At 45.8% G+C, this 25253-nt stretch overlaps 2 protein-coding genes across 3 annotated transcripts in view; one reads left to right on the top strand and one right to left on the bottom strand.

The window, feature by feature from the left end:
- Window positions 1–20703: 20703 nt before the first annotated feature.
- Window positions 20704–22346, top strand: MAP1LC3A (microtubule associated protein 1 light chain 3 alpha). The gene is made up of 4 exons (XM_037012795.2): window positions 20704–20945; window positions 21232–21287; window positions 21376–21482; window positions 21750–22346. Exons 1-4 carry the CDS (start codon window positions 20906–20908, stop codon window positions 21910–21912), a joined length of 366 nt encoding a protein of 121 aa, XP_036868690.1. The 5' UTR covers window positions 20704–20905; the 3' UTR covers window positions 21913–22346.
- A 201-nt stretch (window positions 22347–22547) lies between these two features.
- The window catches only part of PIGU (phosphatidylinositol glycan anchor biosynthesis class U), a 124171-nt gene continuing 121465 nt past the window's right edge, over window positions 22548–25253 (bottom strand). For both annotated transcript variants that reach the window (XM_073236695.1, XM_073236697.1), the window contains one exon: window positions 22548–22979. In XM_073236695.1, coding sequence (XP_073092796.1) covers window positions 22866–22979 — 114 coding nt within the window. In that variant the 3' untranslated portion in view covers window positions 22548–22865. The remainder of the gene's footprint in view (window positions 22980–25253) is intronic.

The following is a 25253-nucleotide window of genomic DNA, read 5'->3' as shown; positions in this document are numbered from 1 at the left end:
TAACCTGAAAAACCTAGGAGAAATGGACAACTTACTAGAAAAATACAACCTTCCAAGACTGACCCAGAAAGAAACAGAAAATCTAAACAGTACAATTACCAACAACGAAATTGAATCAGTAATCAAAAAACGACTCAAGAACAAAACCCCAGGGCCAGATGGATCTACCTCGGAATTTATCAGACATACAGAGAATACATAATATCCATTCTCCTTAAAGTTTTCCAAAAAATACAAGAGGACGGGATACTCCCAAACTCATTCTATGAAGGCAACATCACCCTAATACCAAAACCAGGCAAAGACCCCACCAACAAAGAAAACTACAGACCAACATCCCTGATGAACGTAGATGCAAAAATACTCAACAAAATATTAGCAAACCAAATTCAAAAATATATCAAAAGGAACATACACCATGACCAAGTGGGATTCATCCCAGGGATGCACGGATGGTACAGCATTCGAAAATCCATCAACATCATCCACCACATCAACAAAAAGGACAAAAATGACATGATCATCTCCATAGATGCTGAAAAAGCATTCGACAAAATTCAACATCCATTCATGATAAAAACTCTCAACAAAATGGGCATAGAGGGCAAGTCCCTCAACATAATAAAGGCCATATATGATAAACCCACAGCTAACATCATACTGAACAGCGAGAGGCTGAAAGCTTTTCCTCTGAGATCAGGAACAAGACAGGGATGCCCACTCTCTCCACTGTTGTTCAACATAGTACTGGAGGTCCTAGCCATAGCAATCAGACAAAACAAGGAAATACAAGGAATCCAGATTGGTAAAGAAGTCAAACTCTCACTATTTGCAGATGACATGATATTGTACATAAAAAACCCTAAAGACTCCACTGCAAAACTACTGGAACTAATATCGGAATTCAGCAAAGTAGCAGGATACAAAATTAACACACAGAAATCTGTGGCTTTCCTATACACCAACAATGAGCTAATAGAAAGAGAAATCAGGAAAACAGTTCCATTCACAATAGCATCAAAAAGAATAAAATACCTAGGAATATACTTAACCAAGGAAGTGAAAGACCTATACCCTGAAAACTATAAGGCACTCTTAAGAGAAATTAAAGAGGGCACTAACAAATGGAAACTCATCCCATTCTCCTGGCTAGGAAGAATTAATATCATCAAAATGGCCATCCTGCCCAAGACTCCAAACATTAACCCAAACATATATGGCCAATTAATATTTGATAAAGGAGCCATGGACATACAATGGGGAAATGACAGTCTCTTCAGATGATGCTGGCAAAACTGGACAGCTACATGTAAGAGAATGAAACTGGATCACTGTCTAACCCCATACACAAAAGTAAATTCAAAATGGATCAAAGACCTGAATGTAAGTCATGAAACTATAAAACTCTTAGAAAAAAAGATAGGCAAAAATCTCATGGACATAAACATGAGTAACTTCTTCATGAACATATCTCCCTGGGCAAGGGAAACAAAGGCAAAAATGAACAAATGGGACTATATCAAGCTGAAAAGCAAAGGGCACCATCAATAGAATGAAAAGGTATCCTACAGTATGGGAGGATTTCAATCTTTTTGAATTTACTGAGGCTCTTTTTGTGGCCTAGTATGTGGTCTATTCTGGAGAATGTTCCATGTGCACTTGAGAAGAATGTGTATCCTGTTGCTTGGGTTTATGTCTTCCTTGGGGCCCTTGTGTTGGGAGATCTGTGCACCTCCATGGCCTGAGAGACTATTTGATTCCTCGGGTTGGGGACGTTTTCAGCAATTACCTCCTCACAGACACTTTCTATCCCTTTTTCTCTCTCTCCTTCTTCTGGTACCCCTGTTATGCGAATATTATTCTCTTTGCATTGGTCACACAGTTCTCTCAGTTTTCTTTCATTCTTAGAGATCCTTTTTTCTCTCTGTCCCTCAGCTTCCTTGTATTCCTCTTCTCTAATTTATATTCCATTTACTGTCACCTCTAGTACATCTTATCTCTTTTTCAATCTCTCCATTGTATGTTTCATTTCAGATACTGAATGTCTTAATGATTGAATCTCAGTCCTGAATTGGTCTCGGAGTTCTTGAATATTTTTCTGAACCTCCATGACCATGTTTATGATATGTTTTTGACAATTTTTATTTTTATTTTTATTTTTATTTTTTTGAGAGGGCATCTCTCATATTTATTAATCAAATGGTTGTTAACAGCAATAAAATTCTATATAGGGAACTCAATGCACAATCATTGCATGAACTATAAACAATCAAGTCAGATATGATTATTCATTTGATTTTTATACTTGATTTATATGTGAATCCCACATTTCTCCCTCATTTTTTTAAAATGAAATGCTGAAGTGGTATGTAGATGCAAGGTAAAGGTAGAAAACATAATTTAGTGCTGTAAGAGGGCAAATGTAGATGATCAGGTCTGTGCCTATAGGCTAAGGATTAATCCAAGGTAGACAAGGGCAAGAAAACATCCATGTATGCAGAAGATTTCTCTCAAAACAGGGGGTGAGGTTCTAAGCCTCACCTCTGTTGATCCCCAATTTCTCACCTGATGGCCCCCCTGCAACTGTGCCCGTCTTAGTTTGTTCCTCCCTTGAGGAATCTTACCCGTCTCTGGCTAACCAGCCATCTTCTGGGGCCATACAGGGAAATGTAAAGTTGGTAAGTGAGAGAGAAGCAATATTCTTTGAAAAGGTTAGTTTTTTCCTTCCTTGTAGATTTATGCCCTGTGGCTTCTATGCCCAGCATTTTTCTTGAGGTATCTTACCACTTGGATGAATTATGATACTCAGTTATTTTTTATATGAGGTGTGAATTCTACTAAAGGGTTGTAATTATGAAGGAAGAAGAAAAGCTATAGAAGTAGCAGATGGAAGAAAACATGGGAAGATTGATTATTTCTTTGACATAACTTCTTGTAGAGTAACATAAGCATGTATAGGTTTTAACAAACTACTAATTAATTTGCATACACACATTAACAGGAATACAGCTACATAACAATAGCAGACCTACAATTACCAGCCATATCCAGTGAAACAAAGAAAACCAGTTATGTACCCTAGGCACTTGTGAAAACATCAATAATAAGATGGATATTGTCTAACTGAATTTGAATAGTTTGAGGAAAATCAGACAAATTAAAACAACACATTCCTGGGAACTGTTCACATCACATATGTTCTTTTAACAGTAGATAGTCTATAGTGGCACGATTTTGGAGCACCGCAACTTGCACTTCTAATTCTTGGTTGAGTTCCGACAATATAGATCCAGTCAAATTTGTTGTTTTACTGTATGCACAGGCCAGCGTAGATATCTCCTTCTTCATTCCAATGGCAAGTCCAGGAACCAGTGGGATGAATGCAGCTACAAGTGCAACAGCGCCAGGATCTTTGTTGAAGTTTTTTGATGATCATCTTCTGGAATGACTTCCAGATGATGCTGATGTTGGAAGTTCTTCATATCGTATCTTAATTCGTTTTCTGTGTAGCCAAATTAGGCTTTGATCCTCTGTATAGACACAAACAAATCCTTTACCCACACTTTGATATGACCTTTATACCATTGTGAAGAACCTATTGGAGACCACCTCACAGGAACTGTTTTTAAGAGAAAGAAATATCCGAAAAATGTACTTCATAGCTGATCATGCGACACCCTTTAAAAGATCAAAATTAAGGATATGTAAAGCTTGTATTAATCATTGATTTGCAGTTAATTTTATCCTATCAGGGAGGATTCCCCCCCTTTTTATCATTAATCTACAATTACATGAAGAATATTATATTTCTAGGCTCTCCTGTACACCAAGTCCCCCCCACAAACCCCATTACAGTCACTGTCCATCAGTGTAGTAAGATGTAGAATCACAACTTGTCTTCTCTGTGTTGCAAAGCCCTCCCCTTTCTCCCACCCCCCACATTGTACATGCTAATCATAATACCCCCTTTCTTCTTCCCCACCCTTATCCCTCCCTACCCTCCCATTCCCCCCAGTCTCTTTCCCTTTGGTAACTGTTAGTCCATTCTTGGGTTCTGTGAGTCTGCTGCTGTTTTGTTCCTTCAGTTTTTCCATTGTTCTTATACTCCAAAGATGAGTGAAATCATTTGGTATTTGTCTTTCTCCACTTGCCTTATTTCACTAAGCATAATACCCTCTATCTCCATCCATGTTGTTGCAAATGGTAGGATTTGTTTTCTTATGGCTGAATAATATTCCCTTGTGTATATGTACCACATCTTCTTTATCCATTCATCTACTGATGGACACTTAGGTTGCTTCCATTTCTTGGCTATTGTAAATAGTGCTGCAATAAACTTTGGGGTGCATCTGTCTTTTTCAAACCGGAGTGCTCCATTCTTAGGGTAAATTCCTAGAAGTGGAATTCCTGGGTCAAATGGTAAGTCTATTTTGAGGAACCTCCATACTGCTTTCCACCATGGTTGAGCTAATTTGCATTCCCACCAGCAGTGTAGGAGGGTTCCCCTTTCTCCACAACCTCACCAACATTTGTTGTTTGTCTTTTGGATGGTAGCCATCCTTACTGGTGTGAGGTCATATCTCATTGTGGTTTTAGTTTGCATTTCTCTGATAACTAGCGATGTGGAGCATCTTTTCATGTGTCTGTTGGCCATCTGAATTTCTTTTTGGAGAACTGTCTGTTCAGTTCCTCTGCCCATATTTTAATTGGATTATTTGCTTTTTGTTTATTGAGGTGCGTGACCTCTTTATGTATTTTGGATGTCAAGCCTTTATTGGATCTGTCATTTACAAAGATATTCTCCCATACTGTAGGGTACCTTTTTGTTCTATTGATGGTGTCTTTTGCTGTACAGAAGCTTTTCAGCTTGATGTAGTCCCACTTGTTCATTTTTGCTTTTGTTTCCCTTGCCCAGGTAGATGTGTTCATGAAGAAGTCACTCATGTTTATGTCCATGAGATTTTTGCCTATGTTTTTTTCTAAGAGTTTTATGGTTTCATGACTTCCATTCAGGTCTTTGATCCATTTCAAATTTACTTTGTGTATGGGGTTAGACAGTGATCCAGTTTCATTCTCTTACATGTAGCTGTCCAGTTTTGGCAGCACCATCTGTTGAAGAGACTGTCATTTCCCCATTGTATGTCCATGGCTCCTTTATCGTATATTAATTGAGCATATATGTTTGGGTTAATGTCTGGGGTCTCTAATCTGTTCCACTGGTCTGTGGCTCTGTTCTTGTGCCAGTACCAAATTGTCTTGATTACTATGGCTTTGTAGTAGAGCTTGAAGTTGGGGAGTGAGATCCTCCCCACTTTATTCTTCCTTCTCAGGATTGCTTTGGCTATTTGGGGTCTTTGGTTGTTCCATATGAATTTTTGAACTATTTGTTCCAGTTCGTTGAAGAATGTTGCTGGTAATTTTATAGGGATTGCATCAAATCTATATATTGCTTTGGGCAGGATGGCCATTTTGACGATATTAATTCTTCCTAGCCAAAAGCATGGGATGAGTTTCCATTTGTTAGTGTCCTCTTTAATTTCTGTTAAGAGTATCTTGTAATTTTCAGGGTATAGATCTTTCACTTCTTTGGTTAGGTCTATTCCCAGGTATTTTATTCTTTTTGATGCAATTGTGGATGGAATTGGTTTCCTGATTTCTCTTTCTATTGGTTCATTGTTAGGGTATAGGAAAGCCAGAGATTTCTGTGTGTTAATTTTGTATCCTGCAACTTTGCTGTATTCCAATATCAGTTCTAGTAGTTTTGCAGTGGCATCTTTAGGGTTTTTTTATGTACAATATTGTGTCATCTGCAAATAGTGACAGTTTAACCTCTTGTTTACCAATTTGGATTGGGTGTATTTCTTTGTTTTGTCTAATTGCCATGGCTAGGACCTCCAGTACTATGTTAAATAACAGTGGGGAGAGTGGGCATCCCTGTCTTGTTCCCAATCTCAGAGGAAAAGCTTTCAGCTTCTCGCTGTTCAGTATGATGTTGGCTGTGCGTTTATTGTATATGGCCTCAATTATGTTGAGGTACTTGCCCTCTATACCCATTTTGCTGAGAGTTTTTAATCATAAATGGATGTTGAATTCTGTTGAATGCTTTTTCAGCATCTATGGAGATGATCATGTGGTTTTTGTCCTTTTTGTTGATGTGGTGGATGATGTTGATGGATTTTCGAATGTTGTACCATCCTTGCATCCCTGGGATGAATCCCACTTGGTCATGGTGTATGATCCTTTTGATGTATTTTTGAATTCGGTTTGCCAATATTTTATTGTGTATTTTTGCATCCACATTCATCAGGGATATTGGTCTGTAATTTTCTTTGTTGGTGGGGTCTTTGCCTGGTTTTGGTATTAGGGTGATGTTGGCTTCATAGAATGAGCTTGGGAGTATTCCCTCCTCTTCTATTTTTTGGAAAACTTTAAGGAGAATGGGTATTATGTCTTCTCTGTATGTCTGATAAAATTCTGAAGTAAATCCATCTGTCCCAGGGATTTTGTTCTTCGGTAGTTTTTTGATTACTGCTTCAATTTCTTTGCTCGTAATTGGTTTGTTTAACTTTGCATTCTATTTCCTCATTTAGTTCTGTTAGTATTTGTTTCACATATGCTGGTGCTCCGGTGTTGGGTGCATATATATTTATAATGGTTATATCCTCTTGTTGGACTGAGCCCTTTATCATTATGTAATGTCCTTCTTTATCTCTTCTAACTTTCTTTGTTTTGAAGTCTATTTTGTCTGATACTAGTATTACAACCCCTGCCTTCTTCTCTCTCTTGTTTGCATGAAATATGTTTTTCCATCCCTTGAATTTTAGTCTGTGCATGTCTTTGGGTTTGAGGTGAGTGTCTTGTAAGCAGCATATAGATGGGTCTTGCTTTTCAGTCCATTATATTACTCTGTGTCTTTTGATTGGTGCATTCAGTCCATTTACATTTAGGGTGACTATTGAAAGATATGTTCTTATTGCCATTGCAGGCTTTAGATTCATGGTTACCAAAGGTTCAAGGTTAGCTTCTGTAGTATCTTACTGCATAGCTTAGCTCACTTATTTATCTGTTATATACACTGTCTGGAGATTCTTTTCTTCTCTCCCTTCTTCTTCCTCCTCCTCCATTCTTTATATGTTGATTGTTTTATTCTGTGCTCTTTCGTGTTTCCTTTAACTGCTTTTAGTGGGTAGTTGATTTTATTTTTTGCCTTTTGTTAGTATTTGGTTGGTCTGCTTTCTTTGCTGTGAATTTGTTTTCTGTGGTGACATCTGTTTAGTTTTAGGAGTGCTCCCATCTAGAATAGTCCCTCTTGAATACCCTGTAGAGGTGGTTTGTGGGAGGCAAATTCCCTCAACTTTTGCTTGTCTGGGAATTGTTTAATCCCTCCTTCATATTTAAATGATAATCGTGCTGGATACAGTATTCTTGGTTCAAGGCACGTCTGTTTCATTGCATTAAACATATCATGCTATTCTCTTCTGGCCTGTAAGGTTTCTGTTGAGAAGTCTGATGATAACCTGATGGGTTTTCCTTTGTAGGTGACCTTTTTCTCTCTAGGTGCCTTTAAAACTCTGTCCTTGTCCTTGATCTTTGCCATTTTAATTATTATGTGTCTTGGTGTTGTCCTCCTTGGGTCCTTTCTGTTGGGAGTTCTGTGTTCTTCCGTGGTCTGATCGATTATTTCCTCCCCCAGTTTGGGGAAGTTTTCAGGAATTATTTCTTCAAAGACACTTTCTACCAGTTTTTCTCTCTCTTCTTCTGGTACCCCTATAATGCGGATATTTTTCCTTTTGGATTGGTCACACAGTTCTCTTAATATTGTTTCATTCCGGGAGATCCTTTTATCTCTCTCTTTGTCAGCTTGTATGTGTTCCTGTTCTCTGGTTTCTATTCTATCAATGGCCTCTTGCATCTTATCCATTCTGCTTATAAATCCTTCCAGAGTTTGTTTCACTGCTGTAATCTCCCTCTGGACTTCATCCCTTAGCTCTTGTATATTTCTCTGCATCTCCGTTAGCATGCTTATGATTTTTATTTTGAATTATTTTTCAGGAAGACTGGTTAGGTCTGTCTCCTTCTCAGGTGTTGTCTCTGTGATCTTTGTCTGCCTCAAATTCTGCCTCTTCATGGCAATAGAGATAGTTTGCAGAGCTGGCACAAGTGACGGCTGTGAGAACGTCCCTTCTTGTTGGTTTGTGGCCTTCCTCTCCTGGGAGAACAGTGGCTTCTAGTGGCTTGTGCTGGGCAGCTGTGTGCAGACAGGGCTTCTGATTCTTGCCTGGCTGCTATGGAGTTTATCTCCGCTGTTGCTGTGGGGGTGGCCTGCCTCGGGCTGCTGCCTCAATATGGTGGAGTCGCAGTTGGAGGGGACATGGCCGGTAGGCTGTTTATCTCCTTGAGGGGCCTCTGAGCTACCCTGCTATCCAGGGGTTTATGGTGCCCGGAGTTCCCTTCTGCTGGGCTAAGTGTCCCGGGATGCTGCCATCCGGCTGTGGAGTCCCTGTCCCTTTAAGACTTCCAAAAAGCACTCGCTTTTCTTTGTCCCCAGGGTGCCAGCTGCGGGTACCCGCTCGCAGGCCTTACTGTCCTGTTTCCCTAGTTTTCAGCACCCCATGCATGCACTGTGTCTGCGGTCTGGTGCGGATGGCTAGGGCTGGCTATTTAGCAGTCCTGGGCTCCTCGCTCCCCACTGTGACTCCTCTCCTCCCGCCAGGAGCTGGTGTGTGGGGCACTAGGGTCCCATTCGTCCGTGGCTTGTATCTTACCCCTTCGCGAGCCGCTGGGTTCTTACAGGTGTGGATGTGGTGGTCTGTATGTTGTCCTGTGTCTTCTGGTCTCTCTTTTAGGAAGAGTTGTCTTTGTTGTATTTTCAAAAATATATGTGATTTTGAGAGGAGATTTCCGCTGCTCTACTCACACCGCCGTCTTGGCTCCACCCCCATGTTTATGATTTTTGTTTTAAAATTTCAGAAAGATTGATAACTACAGTTATACTTGGCCCTTTTTCTGGTGTTTGTGGGAATTTTATTTGAACTAGGTTCCTTTGTCATTTCATATTTATATGTGGTGCCCTCTATTGCCCAGAAGCTCTACTCTGTAGATGCTCAGCCCCTGGAGCCATGTCAGGGATCTCAGCAGAGCAGTGCTGGTGCCTGGGGGGAGGAAGAGCTGTTTCCTGCTTCCTGGCTGCTGTGCCTGTCTCCACTGCGAGAACTAGTGGCTCCAGAACACAGGTGTAAGCCTCTTACATTTTGTGTTTGTATCTGCTGTAGGCGGGGCCTCCCTCTGGCTGGCCTGTGGCCAGGGCAGGGACTGCTGGTTTGTGAGCTGGTGCTGTGCGGCGGGAGGAAGGCTCAGCAGGCTGCACATCACAGTTGGGTGCCTTGGAGCTGTGTAGCCAGCCACGGGGATCGAGCACCTGAAGCTCCTGAAAGTTCCCAACCTGCTGGGCTGAGTGCTCTGAGACAGTTTTGTCCACCTGTCCTTTCTCCTGAGCAGAGAGCTCTGTGCAGTCATTGCCCCTTCAGCAGCCCTCTCCCTGTTAGGAAGTCTCTCAGACTGCCCGCCTTTCTTTTGTCTTAGAGCGGCTGGATGTGGATCCCTGTTTTCCAGAAGTGGCTGGAATCTCAGTCTCTCCAAGTATTCCACCTGTCTTAGCTTTCCAATCCCACTTATCTCCAGAGCACCATGCAATGTAAGTTCATGTTCCCAGAGCAGATCTCCAGGGCTGGGTGCTCAGCAGTCCTAGGCCTCCACCCCCTCCCTGCTCCATTTTTCTTCCTCCCACTTGTGAGCTGGGGTGGGGGAAGGGCTTGGGATCACGGCTTTGGTACGTTACCCTGTTCTGTAAGGTCTGCTCTTTTCTCCAGGTGTATGCAGTCTGGCACAGCCTTCTTTCCTGTTGCTCTTTCAGGATTAGTTGTATTCAATATATTTTCATATTATATGTGGTTTGGGGAGGACGCCTCTCTCACCCATCACGCTGCCATCTTTAATCCTCTCCTCTAGCCTTTGAATCTGTACACATATTCTGCATTATTTGGGTGGCTCTCTGGAGAATCAGGAGCCCAGGCAGCCAGGTGAGCACTGATAGTGGCTTGGGTGAAAGGGGCAGCTTGGGGTCATGGGGTGGGGGGGCATTCCCAAGGGAAGCTTGGGGTTTGGAACTGGGAATGAGGGACTGAGACCTCAAGGGGACTCCTGGGCGCTTGCTTGAGCAATCAGGTGCTACCATTTTCTGAGGCAGACAATTGAGAGCTTTGAAGGGGAAGAGGGGATCAATGATTTTGAAATAGCCTAATTTGAGCTGTTAGACATCAATGTGCTCAATAAGATGTTGAACAGGCTCCTGAATACAGAATTCTGCCAGTCTCTGCTGGACATAGGGATTTGGAGCCATAAGCCTACAATTAAAGCCCAGGGGTATTAAGTGAATTCACTAGGGTGAAAGAGGGAATGAGAGGAGAGAGGAGAGTCTTTGAATGTATCATCTGTGACACTGCCTGTGGAGGTCTGGAAGGCGGGAGCCAGCAGGGAATGAGGAGGGAGGCCAGGAGAGTCAACTGAAACAGAAGCTGTTTCAATTAAGATTCAGTTTGGCTGCAGAAAATCCAAAATAACAGTGCCTTAAGATAAGAGCAGCTAGTTGGCAGTTCAGGGTTGGAATGGTGACCACAAGGTCATCAGGGACCCAGGTTCCGTTCAACTTTGAGTTCCACCATCCCCAGGGTGTAGCCTTGTCATTCAGGATAGCTGCTGGAGCCCCAGCCATCGTACACAAGTTTCAGGCAGCTGATGGAGGTAGAGAAGGATGTACCCTTTCCGTTTAAGATTTTCCCAAAGTCCTATACAGCACTGTACACTTTTTTTTTAAGAAGTCTGTGACTTTGTTGATGGAGCAGGCTACGCATGGATGGCCCAAGTGCCGGGCTGTTGGGCTTCGTGGGCTTGTAGGTGACTAGAGTAGTGCCAGGCAGTGCCTCATCATCCACCTGCGCTTGATTTCTGCCTGGTTGAAGGGCTTGCTGTTGCAGACGCCCGCCACGCTGCCCGCCAGCTCAGGTGGGGTGATCTCCCTCAGCAGTGTGGTCATCTATTTGCTCCTGACAGCAGTGGAAGCGGGGAAATCAGGCTGGATGCATGGCCACCCTACAAGACCCTGAAGGTTCTTTTTGAAGGGGGGATAGGATGACAGTTGCTGGGGTACCAGTCAGCATTCTCCACCATAGAAGCCAAGGGAGGGATTTCAAGGAGAAAGTGGTCACATCAGTGGGTTGGAAAGGGAGCAGAGAAGTGGGGTGGGAGAACGGGGGTGAGTGGCCAGAACATGTTTGTCTGCTCGTGGGAGATACTGAGGGAGTCTTGGAGGGGCAAAGCCCGTAAGGGTGAGGAGGGATGCACCGGCATGAGGGGCAGGTGGGCTCAGGCAGTCACAGGGCGGCTGGGCGAGGCAGGGCAAGGGCGCAGAGGACGGACTTGGAAAGCAAGACCCAGACTCCCCAGGAGAGGGTTGTGGGCCCAGCTGAGCACTGTTGCGGCCAACACTTCTGCAGCCAGGGGTGCAGCTGGTCATAGGCTCACAGGACTGAACCCAGACTGGGATTTTGCGAGGTTAATTCAGCAGAATGTGTTAAGCGCACTGGAAGTAATTCCTGTGGTGGGGTGTGGGGTTTGTGCAGGGCAAGGAGGAAGTGGAGACAGGCAAGTGATTGATAGCGGGAGGTGGAAGTAGAAATCCCACCTCACTGGAAGGAAGCAGGTCCAAGCGCCCTGGCCTTGCGTGGCAGGAGATGTGTCGGTGAGTGCCCTCTGGGCTGGGACAGGCAGGGAGCAGTTCCGGGGAGAGCCGACCTGGCAGAGAGCACTGGAGGGCTGGGGAGGGTGGGGGGCCCGGTCAAGGCCTGGGGCAGGCTGGGGTGATGGGCCTCAGGGCAGGTGGGGATCAGCTAGAGGCGTGGGTGTTGAGGAAGATAGTGGCTTCATTTGGATGTGTTGAGTTGGAGGCGCTTAAACATTCTGAGGCTCTTTGTCCAGGAGGCAGGACCAGACATGAGGCCTGAGGGCGAGTGGGAGTAACTGTCAAGTTGCAGACTGACAGGTGTGAAGCTGGCCCTGACCCAGGAGGCCACGAGCAGGCTGGGGAGAGCTGAGGGCCACGGCAGGATGAACCGAGGTGCAGCCAGAGCTCAAAGGCCAAGGGGAGGCGGCCCGCCAGGTAACTGGCCAGTTCAGGGCCAGGGTCTGGGGGAGCCAGGGCTCAAGACGTGGGAGGAGGGGAGCAGGGGAGCAGCCCTGGCCCTGTCATTCAGGGAGGTGGCTAGAAGGAGAGGACGGGACCGTGCAGTGAGGCCCCTTGGGGGCGGTGGGGTTGGTGGCCTACTCTTCCCAGGAGAGGCAGAGAGACTGTGGAGTGAAGAGGGACAGCCCCAGGCAAGGCTTAGGGACCCCCCCAGGTGGGTTTTAATCCTTCCATTTGGAAAATTCCACCTAGAGTCTGTAAACAGGAGCAACCGATCCTTACTCAGACCTCGCTCCTCCTGGGTCCTCCCAGTGTGAGGCCCATTTTACAAGTGAGCTTAAATAAGATTCCACAGCACCGTGGTGCCAAAGCTGGTCCATCCGATTCCAGGCCGTTTCCCCGGGTCTCTGGGCCCTCCTGGTCACGCACTGATCCTCCACCTCAGAGGCAGGTCCTGTTACTGTCTCATTATGCAGACAGAGAAACTGAGGCTCCAGGGGAAAAGAACCTGCTCCATTACTCAGTAAGTGGTATCCACTGTGTAAAGAAGAAAACAGAGGCTCAGCGAAGCGCCCTACCATAGTTCCATAGTAATCGGCAGCCACCCAGGCCAGAGGTCGCTCCACCCTCACATAATGGGCCAGCTCTGTGCCTTTTCCCAGGCTTGGGAGTCCCAGTCAGAAGCCACAGAAGAGCAGGAATGGGGGCAGTGGGGAGGGGAGTTGACCAGGGGTGGGATACTGCCCGGAGCTGTCAGTTTCTTCTCGGACCCCCTGAGTGCCCAGCAGCAGTGCCTGGCACAGACTGAGCCCTTGTACGTGGTCTAGAGGGGAGGCAGACCCTCAGATGGGCAATGACCCAGAGAACCCCCTGGGGCCCAGAGGAGAGGACCTCATCTGGTGAATGCTTCCTGCCTCCCTACCGTGTGCTACCCTCTGTGTAGGTGCTGGGATTGAGCAGGAATGAAACATACAGAAAATGGTGCCTTTAAGAGGCTTGTGTGTTAGCAGGAGGAAGGAAGCTTTAAAATGATATACCAAACTAAATTTAAACCCACAATGAGACACCACTACACACCCACCGGAATGGCTAGAATTATAACTGGCAGCCAAGCGCAGACAAGCATGCAGAGCTGGAAAACTCGTGTATTTTGACAGGAATCTAAGTGGAACCACTACTTTGGAAAAAGATTGGTAATTTCTTATAAAACGAAACACACACCTACCCCATCCATGACCGAGCAATTCCATTCCTAGATATTTGTCCAAGTAAAAATACATCCATACAAACTGTTAAAGTAATGTTCATAGCAACTTTATTCACCATTGCCAGAAACTGGGAACAGCTCAGCTGTCCCTCCACAGAAGAATGGATAACCAAACCGTGGTACATTCATGCAATGTCATCTACTTGGCAATATAAAGAAATATGTCAGCAACAACATGGATGAACCTGAACCTTTATGTTGAGGTAAAGAAGCCAGATACAAAAGAGTACATACTATATGATTCTGTTTATATGGAGGTCTAGAGCAGGTCAGAATAATCTATGGTGAACGACTCAGAACAGTGGTTGCCTCCAGAGGTGAGGGTAGGGATGAACTGGGAAGGGGCCAGAGGGGGCCTGAAAGAGTGGTGGTCCTGTCCTGCATCTGACAGCAGCTCGAGTTACACAGGTGTGGGCACTTGTCAGAACTCAGCAAACACATTTAAAGTCTGTACATTTAATAGTTCATGAATTTTACCCTCCAAAAGAAAAAAGAACCAAAACAAATACTGCTAGGAACATGAGGGCTTGGGAATAAAGTGAATTCATGTCCACAACTTACTGTTCTTCCTCTTTTTTTTGAACTATAACAAATACAGCATTAGTTGCAGGTGTACAACATGATTTCTTATGTGTATATATTACAAAATAATCACAGTAAATATAGTTAATATGAGCATACAATTAATTTTTTTTCTTGTGATGAGAACTTTAACAAGTACTGTTAGCAACTTTCAAATATATACTACAGTATTATTAACCATAGACACCATGCTGTACATTACAAATCCATGACTTACTCCTTTTATAACGAAGTTTGTACCTCTTGACCCCCTTCACCCATTTCCCCACCCACCCATCACCCACCCGACCTTTAGGAACCACCAACTAGTTGTCTGTATCTATGAGCTTCTTTTGTTGCTCCACAGTTTGTACCACAGTTTGGTTATCCATTCTTCTGTGGAGGGACAGCTGAGCTGATCCTTTCATTTTTTTAGATTCCACTTATGAGATCGTGGTCCATCCATGTTGTCTCAAATAGCAAGACTTCCTTCATTTTATGGCTGAATAATACTCCATTGTCTGTATATACACACACAACATTTTCTTTATCCATTCATCTATCAAAGGATACTAAAGTTGTTTCCATACCTTGGCTATTGTAATTAATGCTGCAATGAACAAGGGGATGCAGATACCTTCCCAAGATAAAGATTTCATTTCCTTGAGTTAAATACTCAGAAGTGGAATTGCTGGATCCTGTGGTAGTTTTACTTTTAATATTTTGAGGAACCTCCATACTGTTTTCTACAGTGGCTGCACCAATTTACATTCCCACCAACAGTGCACAAGGGTTCCCTTTTCTCCACATCCTCACCAACACTTATTTCCTGTTGACTACAGCCATTCTAACAGGTGTGAGGTGGTATCTCATTGTGGTTTTGATTTGCATTTCCCTGATGAGGGATGTTGAACACCTTTCCAGGTACCTGTTGGCCACCTGTATGTCTTCTTTGAAAGAGTGTCTATTCAGAGCCTCTGCCCATTTAAAAAAAATTTTTTTCTTTGAGTTGTATAAGTTCTTCATATATCTATATATCTGACAAGGGGTCAGTATCCAAAACACATGATTCGCAAATGTTTTCTCTTATTTGGTAGCTTGTCCTTTCATTTTTGTTGATGGTTTCCTTTGCTGTGTAGAAAGAAGCCTTTTAGTTTGATGTTGTCCCACTTGTTAGTTTTTGCTTTTGTTGCCTTTCCTTTTGGTGTCAGATCCAAAAAATTATGGCCCACACTGATGTCAAGGAGCTTACTGCCTATGTATTCTTGAAGATTTATAGTTTCAGGTCTTACACTCAAGTCTTTAATTTGAGTTGATTTTTGTGTATGGTGTAAGAGAGTTTTTCTTCTGCATTTTGTTCTTTTGCATGTGGCTGTCCAGTTTTCCAAACACCATTCACTGAAGAGACTGTCTATTCCCCATTGTGTATTCTTGGCTCCTTTGCCATACATTAATTGATCATATATGCATGGGTTTATTTCTGGGATTTCCATTCTGTTCCTTGGTCTATATGTTTTTAGGTCAGTATCATACAGTTTTGATTACTATAGCCCTGTAATATAGTTTCAAATCAGGATGCATGATGCCTCCAGGTTTGTTCTTTCTCAAGATTGCTTTGGCTGTTCAGGATCTTTTGTGGTCCCATACAAATTTTAGGACTGTTCTATTCTGTGAAAAATGCCATTGGAACTTTAATAGGGAGTGCACTGAATCTGCAGATTGCTTTGGGTAGTATGGACATCTTAACAATATTGTTCCAGTCTATGAACATGGAATGTCTTTCCATTTATTTCTGTTGTCTTCAACCTCTTGTATCAGTGTCTTAGTTTTCACCATACAGGTCTTTCACCTCCTTTATTAAATTTAGTTCTAGGTATTTTATTCTTTCTGAGCAATTTTAAATGGGACTGTTTTCTTCTCTTATAGTTAATTATTAGTGGATAGAAACACAACAGATTTTTTTATATTGATTTTTGTATCTTTACTGAATTCTCAGTTTTTTGGTGGAGTCTTTAGGATTTTCTATATGTCATATTATGTCATCTGTAAATAGTGACAATTTTACTTCATTCTTTCCCACTTGGATGCCTTTTACTTCTTTTTCTTGCCTAATTGCTCTGGCTAGGATTTTCAATAAAATGTTGAATATAAGCAGTGAGAGTGGGCATTCTTTTCTTGTTCTTGATCACAGAGGAAAAATTTTCATGTTTTCACTGTTGAGAATGATGTTAGATGTGGGTTTGACATGTATGACCCTTATGTTGAGATACATACATTCCCTCCATTCCCACTTTGAGAGTTTTTATTAAAAACAGTTGTTGGATTGCAGCTTACTATGACATGCATCAAAAAGATAAAATAGATAGATGGATGGACGGATGGGCAGATGGGCAGATGAACAGATGGTGGTAAAGCAAATGCTACAAGTGTTAAGTGTAGAATGTAACTGATGGGAACATCAGGGTCACTGAACAATTGAAGTATTCTGTATGCTTGCAACTTCATAATAAAACACTTAGAAAAAATTACATAGCATATTAGGTGATAACTGCTCTGGCAAAAAATTGAGCAAGATGTTGGAAGGGAGGATAGCGACTGATTTGGGTGGGAACTGTAATATTAAATGAGATCACTCAGGAAGGCTCACTGGAGACCTTGGAAATGAGAGGTGAGCCACACAGAGATCTTGGGGAAGAATGTTCAAGGCAAAAAGAACAGTATGTACCAGAAGGCCCTGGGGCACAAGCATGTATGGGCTACCTGGAATATCAAGGAGGCAATGTGTCTAAAGCCAATGTGTGGAGAGTAAGGGCAGATGAGGCCAGAGGAGCAAGGCGGCAGATCCACAGGCCTCGTGGACCACTGTTCATTTCAGCCTCTGATGTTTGCTTGGAATGAATGGGGTGCAAGAATAGCATGACCCAGCTCCTGTGTGGACAGATTTGTTCTTGTCAGTGTAGTGAGACCAGATTGACGTCGGCAAGGCTAAGGCAAGGAGACAATGGCACTAGTCAGACGGGAGATGACGGTGGCTGTGGCCTGAGTGGCAGTGGTAAGAACCGGTCATATTTTGGAGGTATTTTGAATGTAGAAGCCAGTAGGGTTTGGGCATAGATTGGATGTGGGGGGTGAAGGAAAGAAAGGAGTCCAAGATGACAGAGAGAGCCCAGTATGACACCTGGAGAAGGTTTTAGAGGATGATCATGGGTTCATTTGGGGGAGGTCAAACTTGAGATGTCTGCTAGACTTTCAAGTAGAGATGCTGCTTAGGCCAGGACTTCAGATTTGGGGGAAAGGGGGAGAGGAGGAAGCAGTGAGGGGAGAAACCAGAGGGATTGTCGGGCCCCCTGACTAGCTAGGCAAGAGGAAGAATGCGCAGCTAGGTAAGTGGGGAATGAGCTCCCTCCCCCTCACCAGCCTCAGTCCAAGACTTGGTCTGACAAGAGAGGTGTGACCATTTTCCCAAGGCCATGGCCGACCTAGTTCTTTTGGCTTCTCTTAAAGGTGCTGATCTTTGGGAGCTGACTGATCTCTGACCAGTTCTGCAACTTTGTGAGATCTGTTGCACTTTCACACACACAGCCCTAGATCAAGAGTTGGCAGACTAGGGCCTTCAGGCCAAATCTGTTCTGGCATATAAAGTTTTATTGTGACGGAGCCAGGCCCATTTGTGATGTCAAAGGTGCTTTCACCCTCCAACAGAACTGAGTAGTTGGCAGAGACCATGTGGCCTGCAAAGCCAAAGTACTGTCTGGCCTTTAAAGAGAATTTGCTGACCCCTTCTTTCCTTTCACTATGTGTGTTCTGGCACAGGAATACACAAGATATTCGATAGGACACTTAGGTGGGTCCCAATTTTTTGCTATTATGAAAATGTTTCAGTAAGCATGCTTAACTCTGTTACTTGGACTCATGTGCACACCAGCAAGTGGAATTACTGGTCTGCAGGCCACGGCCATCTTCAGTTTCGGCAGTTTTGCAGAATTGCTCTGCAACATGGCTGAAATGGCTTACACTCTCAGCAGTGTAGAGTCCCCATTTTCTTATATTCCTCTAAAACTTGGTATCATGTGTTATTGGGCTTTATTAGCAATCTTTTATTATTGTATGTACACTCCTTTGGGTTTGCACATTCCTCTGGCTGTGAATGATAGTCTTGCTACTTTTCCCTGTCTCCCTGCTCTGGCTGGAACCTCCATACAGTGTTGCATTTTGTTCAGTGACAAAATTCAGAAGCTTGTTCCTGGCTTTTAAGGGGAATAATGCTTAACATTTTACCACATAGAATAGTGTTTTACCATGCAATACAATGTTAGCTGCAGGTCTGGGTTTTTTATTTTGAGAGGACTCACCTGGGAAACAACCTGGATTAGCTGGTTTTTTTGAGGTATATGGCTACTCAGCCGACCTATTTCTTTTTGAATTAGTCTTGGCAAATTACCATTTTCTAGAAAATTGCATATTTCATCTAAGTTTTAAATTTACTGGCATAAAGTTTATTATAATCCTATTTTTGTCATTTCTGTCATACATGTACTTATAGCCCTTCTGCACATTAATGGTAATTTTATTGGTCTTTTCAAAGATCTAGCTTTGTTTTGTGGCCCATACAAGTGTTTTTGTTTTCTATTTCATTAATTTCTGCTCATTATCATCTTCCTTCCACTTTCTTTCGGTTTCTAGTTACTTTTTAAAACTTCTTTGATACTCTCTGCTCATAAATTTTCTGTATTCTCACCTAATATACCTAATAAAGCTATAAATCTTCTAAATTCTGCTTTACTTGTCCCCTGATCTCCCATCCAGTTTTTATATGTATTCTCATTATTTATCTAAATAGTTTTTATTTCTAATTGATAATCATCTTTGAGTAAAAAGTTTTTTATATGTTTAAATGTCCAAACATTTGGAGTTTACTTGGTATTGTCTGTGGTCAGGGAATATGGTCTTTATGAAACTATTTGATGCCTGTAAAATTTATTGTGGGGCCTAGTTGTTAGGTCATTTTTGTAACTGTTTTTTGTGTGCTTCAAAATAATGTATCACATTAGGGGTTCTGTCAGGGTCCATTGGTCAGGATTATTAATAGTATTAAAGTCTTCCCTATCCTTTTTTGGGGGGGCTGTTTGGTCTATCAGCTACTGAAAGAGGTCTTAAATCTCCATTATGATGGAGGACTGGGCAATTTCTCCTTGTATCCTGTTACTTTTGCTTTATACATTTACAGCCTTTTTTTAACCTTTAGCATAGAAGTTCAGAATTGTATTTCTTCCAGAAAACTTCGTCATTTTGTGGAAGCCTGCTTTATTTCTAATGTCTTTTGCCTTAAAGCCTATTTTGCCTAATTTTGCTATAGATAAATCTTTTGGTTAGTTCTTTCCTAGTATACCATTTTCTGTCTTTTCCTCTGCCCTTAGCTTTTAAATGCCTTGTAAGCAGCACAGAGCTGCGTTTTTCTTTCTTGACCACTCTGATCATCTCTGCTTTTAGGTGAATGTAAAACATTTTCTACTTCTGGTTTTGAACCATTTATATACTAAGCTTTTTACTTTGCTTCCTTTTTCTGCCTTCTATTATATTTTAAAACCCTCTTCTAACCTTTTTTTTCTGCATTGGCAGTTAGACTTTCTATGCTTTGAGAACCCTCTTAAGTGGTTGAAATACATACTTGACTTTACAAACCTGGACACCTCTCCGCCTTCATCCTCCTTCCCTCAGATCCATCAGACTTCCTGAAACACTTGGACCAATTACCTCCTCTTGTCCCATGCTCCTTGTTTTATACTCCACGAAGTAATCACGACTATCCGTGTGCTATACTAAATGCTTGTTTAGATCTACTTACATGTTTACCAGGGTAAGCTGCTCACCATTTTCCTCATCTAATTTTTTCTTTTTAGAGTTGTGCAAATTCACTACAAAGTGCCTAGATGCTGATTTTTTTTTTCCTGCTCTTGATCTTACATGGTCTTTAATCACTTTCAGAGGCACTTCCTCAGGAACTGCCGCTCCCACATTCTTTAATCTCCTATTGGAATTCTGGCTGGACCTGTGATTTCTTCTCACTTTACTATTTCTGTCACATTTTTACATTTCCCATCACCTTGTTTCTGGTTAATTGCTTCTCGTCTATCGTCCAGTTCAGTGATTTTATCTTCTGCCATTTTTAATGTGCTTTCCTGCCTTATTCTTTGAGACTTGAATTTCAGTTGCTTATTTTCTAGAAATTCCTTTAAAATCTGTGTGTTCCTTGTTAGTGTCTGGTCTTTCACCCCGCCTTTTTCTTTCTCTAACCATGAGCCATGAAGGCAAGGAAGCCTTTGGGCTCCCTGCCGCCCTCCCCAGCGCCTGTGCCGTCCCGGAACCGGACAGACTCCTGGAGCGCGCTGTCAGATGACTGAGTAACAAGGGGTCTAGAAGGATGCTGGCCGGCGACGTCCCTGCCGCCGGAGCTGCGAGCCCGCCCCCTCAGCAGGGGTCTTGGGGAGACTAGTCCCACCTCGACCCCGCAGGCCATGACGTCACTGGACTGTGACGTGCCCTGAGAGCCCCCGCCCCTTCGCTGCGCCGGCTGGGAATCCAGGCTCTCAACGCGTGGCGTCACTGATCCGGCGGGCGGGCTTTGCGTCGGCCCAATGGGAGTGGCGTGCCGGCCTCCCCTTTAAGGAATGTTGTGACCTGACGTCACCCGGGCGAGTTACCTCCCTGAGCCACCGTCGCTGGGCTCAGCTCGAGCCCCGGAGCCCTTGAGCGCGAGGCGCGGAGCCCCCGAACCTCAACCACATCCCTAAGCCGCGGACCCCGGAGCCCCGGTCTGCGCGCCACGCCGGGCCGGCGCGATGCCCTCGGACCGGCCTTTCAAGCAGCGGCGGAGCTTCGGTGAGGCCGGGCGGGCGATCTACGAGCCTGGGGGTTGGGGGGAAGGCTGCCACCGACCCCGACTGCCGCAGGCTACGTCAGCCCAGTGACGTCAGGCTCCAGGCCGGACCCCCAGGCTGGGAGGCAGGCTCAGTTCTGGGCCGGAGCCTGTGCGTTCCAGCCGCGTTCGGTGCCCCGGCCGAGGGGCCTGACGGCCCTGGGGGCGGTGGCTTTGGGGAGGCGGGGCAGGCGGGGCAGGCCCGCCCGGAGGACCTCGGCTGTCTCACCGACCCCCCGCTGTGCGCAGCCGACCGCTGTAAGGAGGTGCAGCAGATCCGCGACCAGCACCCCAGCAAGATCCCGGTGAGTCCCACCGCCACCTCCCATCCCCGCCCCGGACCCCGCCCCGGGCTCACGCAGTCCCCGCCCCCCCGCTCCTCCCGGCTCCCAGGTGATCATCGAGCGCTACAAGGGTGAGAAGCAGCTGCCGGTGCTGGACAAGACCAAGTTCCTAGTCCCGGATCATGTCAATATGAGCGAGTTGGTCAAGATAATCCGGTGCGCGGGCCGCAGCAGGCAGAGGGGCACTTGGGTCCTCCCGAGGAGCGGTGGCGGGGTGGGGCATGGGAACTGCTGTTATCACTATTCCGTGGCGTTTGGTAAAGGTCAAGGTCAGGACTGGGGTCAGACTTGGACCAGAGGTGAAAGCTTCTAGAGGGGGGCTGGGACGGGTGTGAAGCGGAGACTGGGCATCATTTCGGGGAGAGGATCGGGGCTACCCCTCCCCGAAGCCAGGCCCCTCACAGTGGTCTCTGTCCACCTCAGGCGCCGCCTGCAGCTGAACCCCACGCAGGCCTTCTTCCTGCTGGTGAACCAGCACAGCATGGTGAGCGTGTCCACACCCATCGCTGACATATACGAGCAGGAGAAGGACGAGGACGGCTTTCTCTACATGGTCTACGCCTCGCAGGAAACCTTCGGCTTCTGAGCCAGCAGTAGGGGGTGCTGGCCTGGGAGTGGGGGGCCCTATCAGGCTCGGCCCAGGGAACTCCTGGCTCCTGAACTGAGCTGCTTCTGCTTCTGGTGGGCTGGGCAGGGATGCCACCCCCTCGCCAGGGGGCGCTCACCACCCCTCCTCTGCCCCTGGATGGATCCTGGGCCAGTCATTTTAGGGCTGACCCTCTGGGTGCCGACAGGGATGGGGAAGGGTGGGGATTAGCTCCCAGCACCCCTACTCTGTGTGTGTGTGTGTGTTTTTTTTTAGGCCCCTGCCCATCTGCCCCTCCCTCATCTGAGGCGCTGCCTGCCTCCTGCCTGGACCTGCCCCCGAAGGACTGGCCCCTGGCTCACCTGGTCTTGATATGGTGTATGGACCTGTGGTTATTGCCCTCAGCAGAATAAAGATTGCTCAGGCCTGCCTGGCCCTTTGCCTCCAGCTGCTTGGGGAGTTGGGGGGGTGCTGCTGGAGGGGCTGGCCCATGCCATTCCCAGCTCACCAGTGCACAGACACGTTCTGTGGACTTAGGGCTTATCCTGGAAACCAGCGCTGGGGTGTCGTGTGGCATGGTGGTATTAGGGGCCCAGTCCCTGCTTCCAGGAGGGCAGCGTGGGCCTTGGGGAGACTTCTTCATAACAAAAAACATTTATTAAGTAATAATCACACCCTAACAAACCCTGCTCACTTGCTTCTTCCCCTTTCCAGCCCGGAAGGGGGCTCCTTGGCATGCAGAGGCAAAAGTGGGAGTCCGAGTGGAGGTGCTCCTGGCTGCTTCCCACAGGCCTTGCTGCCAGCCATGGCTCTCCTCTGGTGCCAGGGACTCATGACTTGGACTCAACCCCCTTTGCCTGAGGACTCTTCTGCTGGCACTTCTGGCTAGAGGGTTTGGTCCAGCTTCTGGCCCCTCCACCCCCGAGGTCCGTGCAGCCTGTGCCCAGCCAGGCCTACTTGAGCACAAGCATGGCCTCTGTGCCGTCCTTGGCAGTCAAGTAGAGACCATGTGTGAGGTAGTACTCCCGCCGCAGGAAGGCATAGAAGTAATCCGAGATGAGGAGGATCTGGAGGGGAGAGAGAGTGTGAGACGCTTCGCGGTACCTCCCCCTGAACCTTGGGTCCCTGAGGCACTAGGCAGGTGCTGGGGAGACCCTGCTGAGGGACCCCCCACCTCAGGGCTTATGCTTAACCCTGCAACATTTTGCTGGCACCTCAGAAGTTGCTGTGCTGCCCTTCCTGCTCCTACTGTGGTCGATGCCTCCATCCCAGAGGCCCCTTCACCTTTCCTCCTGGATGCCCACAGGCTGAGCCCCATGTCAACCCTGCTTCTCCCACAGGGAACCCATGCCTCCCCTACCCCCATCTTCCATCCAGGATGCTCAGGCCACAATTACCTAACACCTCTGGACATAAAGCCACCGAGTCCTGTTAGTTCTGTCTTCTAAACAACTCCACCCACTTCTATCCACCTGTATAGCGACCACCTAGACAAAGCCGCTGTCATCCCAACAGCAGCCGTCTCCTTGCTGGGCTCCCTGATCTCAAACCTCCCCAGTTCATTTTCCCGAGCAGGTTGCTTTTCAAAAACATACAGTCATGTTATTTCCCAGCTTAAAGTCATCTAAAGGCTTCCTATGACTCTTAGGGTGAAGATCAAACTCCCTGGAGCTTTGAGGCCCACCTCACTCAGCTCCAACCACACGGGTCTTTTCCCTCCTACCGCAGGATCTTCACTGCTCCCTTTGCCTGGAATGTTTTCTCCCTTTCATCTAGTAAACACTGCTCACCCTGGAGGCCTCAAGAAAGCTCCCTTCCTCAGAGAAGCCCTTCCTTATGCCCCAGATTGGGTCTTGGCCCCATTTACCTCCATTCGAGTAGCACAAACTCACCCACTTACACTCCTCTGTGTGACTGCCTGATGCCCACGGCTCCTCCCCGGACTTGGGCTCCTTAAGTGGCTCTGCCACCATGTTATCTATGACAAGCCATTTGGGCCACAATCAAAAGGGTCCTAGAAGCTCAGCCCACTGTTCCGCACGCTGAGGCCCAGAGAGGAACAAGGTCCCTGTACGCAGGACCCGCCGTTTTACAACCCCATTCTTCCCAAGACCCCGGGTGCCTGTAGCAGGAGGGGCACGGCCAAGCCCCATGGAAAGAGGGCTGAGGGGAGAGACTCTACCACTATAGACCCCACCGGCTTTCAGGCACCTAGGGCGGGCCTCTCAGACTATCAGTGCCAACCACCTCTCTGCACAGATGGGGAGACGGAGGCCCAGAGCAGCGGGAGCACCTGGCTAGGGTGTTAGAGCAGTGCAGAGGTTGACCTGAGTCTGGGATCTTGGTCTTTGACCCTCAGAGACCCCTATCCTAGGCAGGGTCTCTCACGGTGGGCAGGAAGGACAGCATGTAGGGGTCTGAAGGACCAACACCAGTGCCAGCCTCAGGACGAGGACCTGCCATCCTACTGCCACAGGAACCTGTCTGAAAGGCTGATGGTCCCCATCTTACAGATGAGAAAACTGAAATGCAAAAGGTTCAGTAGTTGGCCTAAGGCTATGATGGGAGAGCTGGACTAGTGGCCACGACTCTGCAAGGCAGTGCACCTGGGGGCAGTCCACCAAAGGGCAGAGAACGGGCTGCTGAGGGTCCTAGAGCAAATGAGCTCCGGGATCCCCCAATGCCGTGCCCACAGCAGCCTGCAGGGGGCTGTGCAGTTATCACAGCAAAGGAAGCCCCTTTCTCACCCAGGCCCAAGGTGCCCCTGGTCTAGGGAGAGCCTGGAACCAGGGCTGAGCTGGTGGGGGCTGATCCCCAAGCCAGGCCACATGAGAGGCAAGTGCAAGTTACAATTCACCACAAAACAAAACGAGCCAACTCCAGCCAACAATCAGCTGGACAAGTAATAGGAAGTGAAAATACTAGGTATTAGGTTGAACCATATGAAATTACGATTTTTGTAGATTAAAAAAATGGTCCAATATTGGTAATTTGATAGTTTTATATAAAATGGAAAAAAAATAACAAGCATGTTGTTAAGTATCAGAATAAATAAGACCTGAGAAAACTATTCTTTTTCCTTATAAGCTGTAACTTTGTAAATTATATATATGTATTACACTGATAAAAATTAAAATCCAATTACAAACAATCAGCCCGTCAATGATTGAGTACATACATAAATGAGGGAGAATTCCTTTTGGAATCCTTTCAGAAAAATCAATTTCAAATAACATATGTAAAAATTCCCCCTTCCAGGGTATGTGGGGGGGACTTGGTGAAGGAGGGAACCTAGTAAACATAATATTCTTCATGTAATTGTAAATTAATGATACCAAAAA

Source organism: Manis javanica, chromosome 5 (genome assembly GCF_040802235.1).
Source record: "Manis javanica isolate MJ-LG chromosome 5, MJ_LKY, whole genome shotgun sequence".
Classification (NCBI taxonomy): Eukaryota; Metazoa; Chordata; class Mammalia; order Pholidota; family Manidae; genus Manis; species Manis javanica.
This window is presented reverse-complemented; position numbering and strand designations above follow the sequence as displayed.

Bases quoted from the DNA above. Each gene is read 5' to 3' on its own strand.
- MAP1LC3A (XM_037012795.2), top strand. From the start codon at position 20,906: ATGCCCTCGGACCGGCCTTTCAAGCAGCGGCGGAGCTTCG. The intron at 20,946-21,231 runs GTGAGGCCGGGC...CGCTGTGCGCAG, and splicing joins CAAGCAGCGGCGGAGCTTCG to CCGACCGCTGTAAGGAGGTG. The intron at 21,288-21,375 runs GTGAGTCCCACC...CCCGGCTCCCAG, and splicing joins AGCACCCCAGCAAGATCCCG to GTGATCATCGAGCGCTACAA.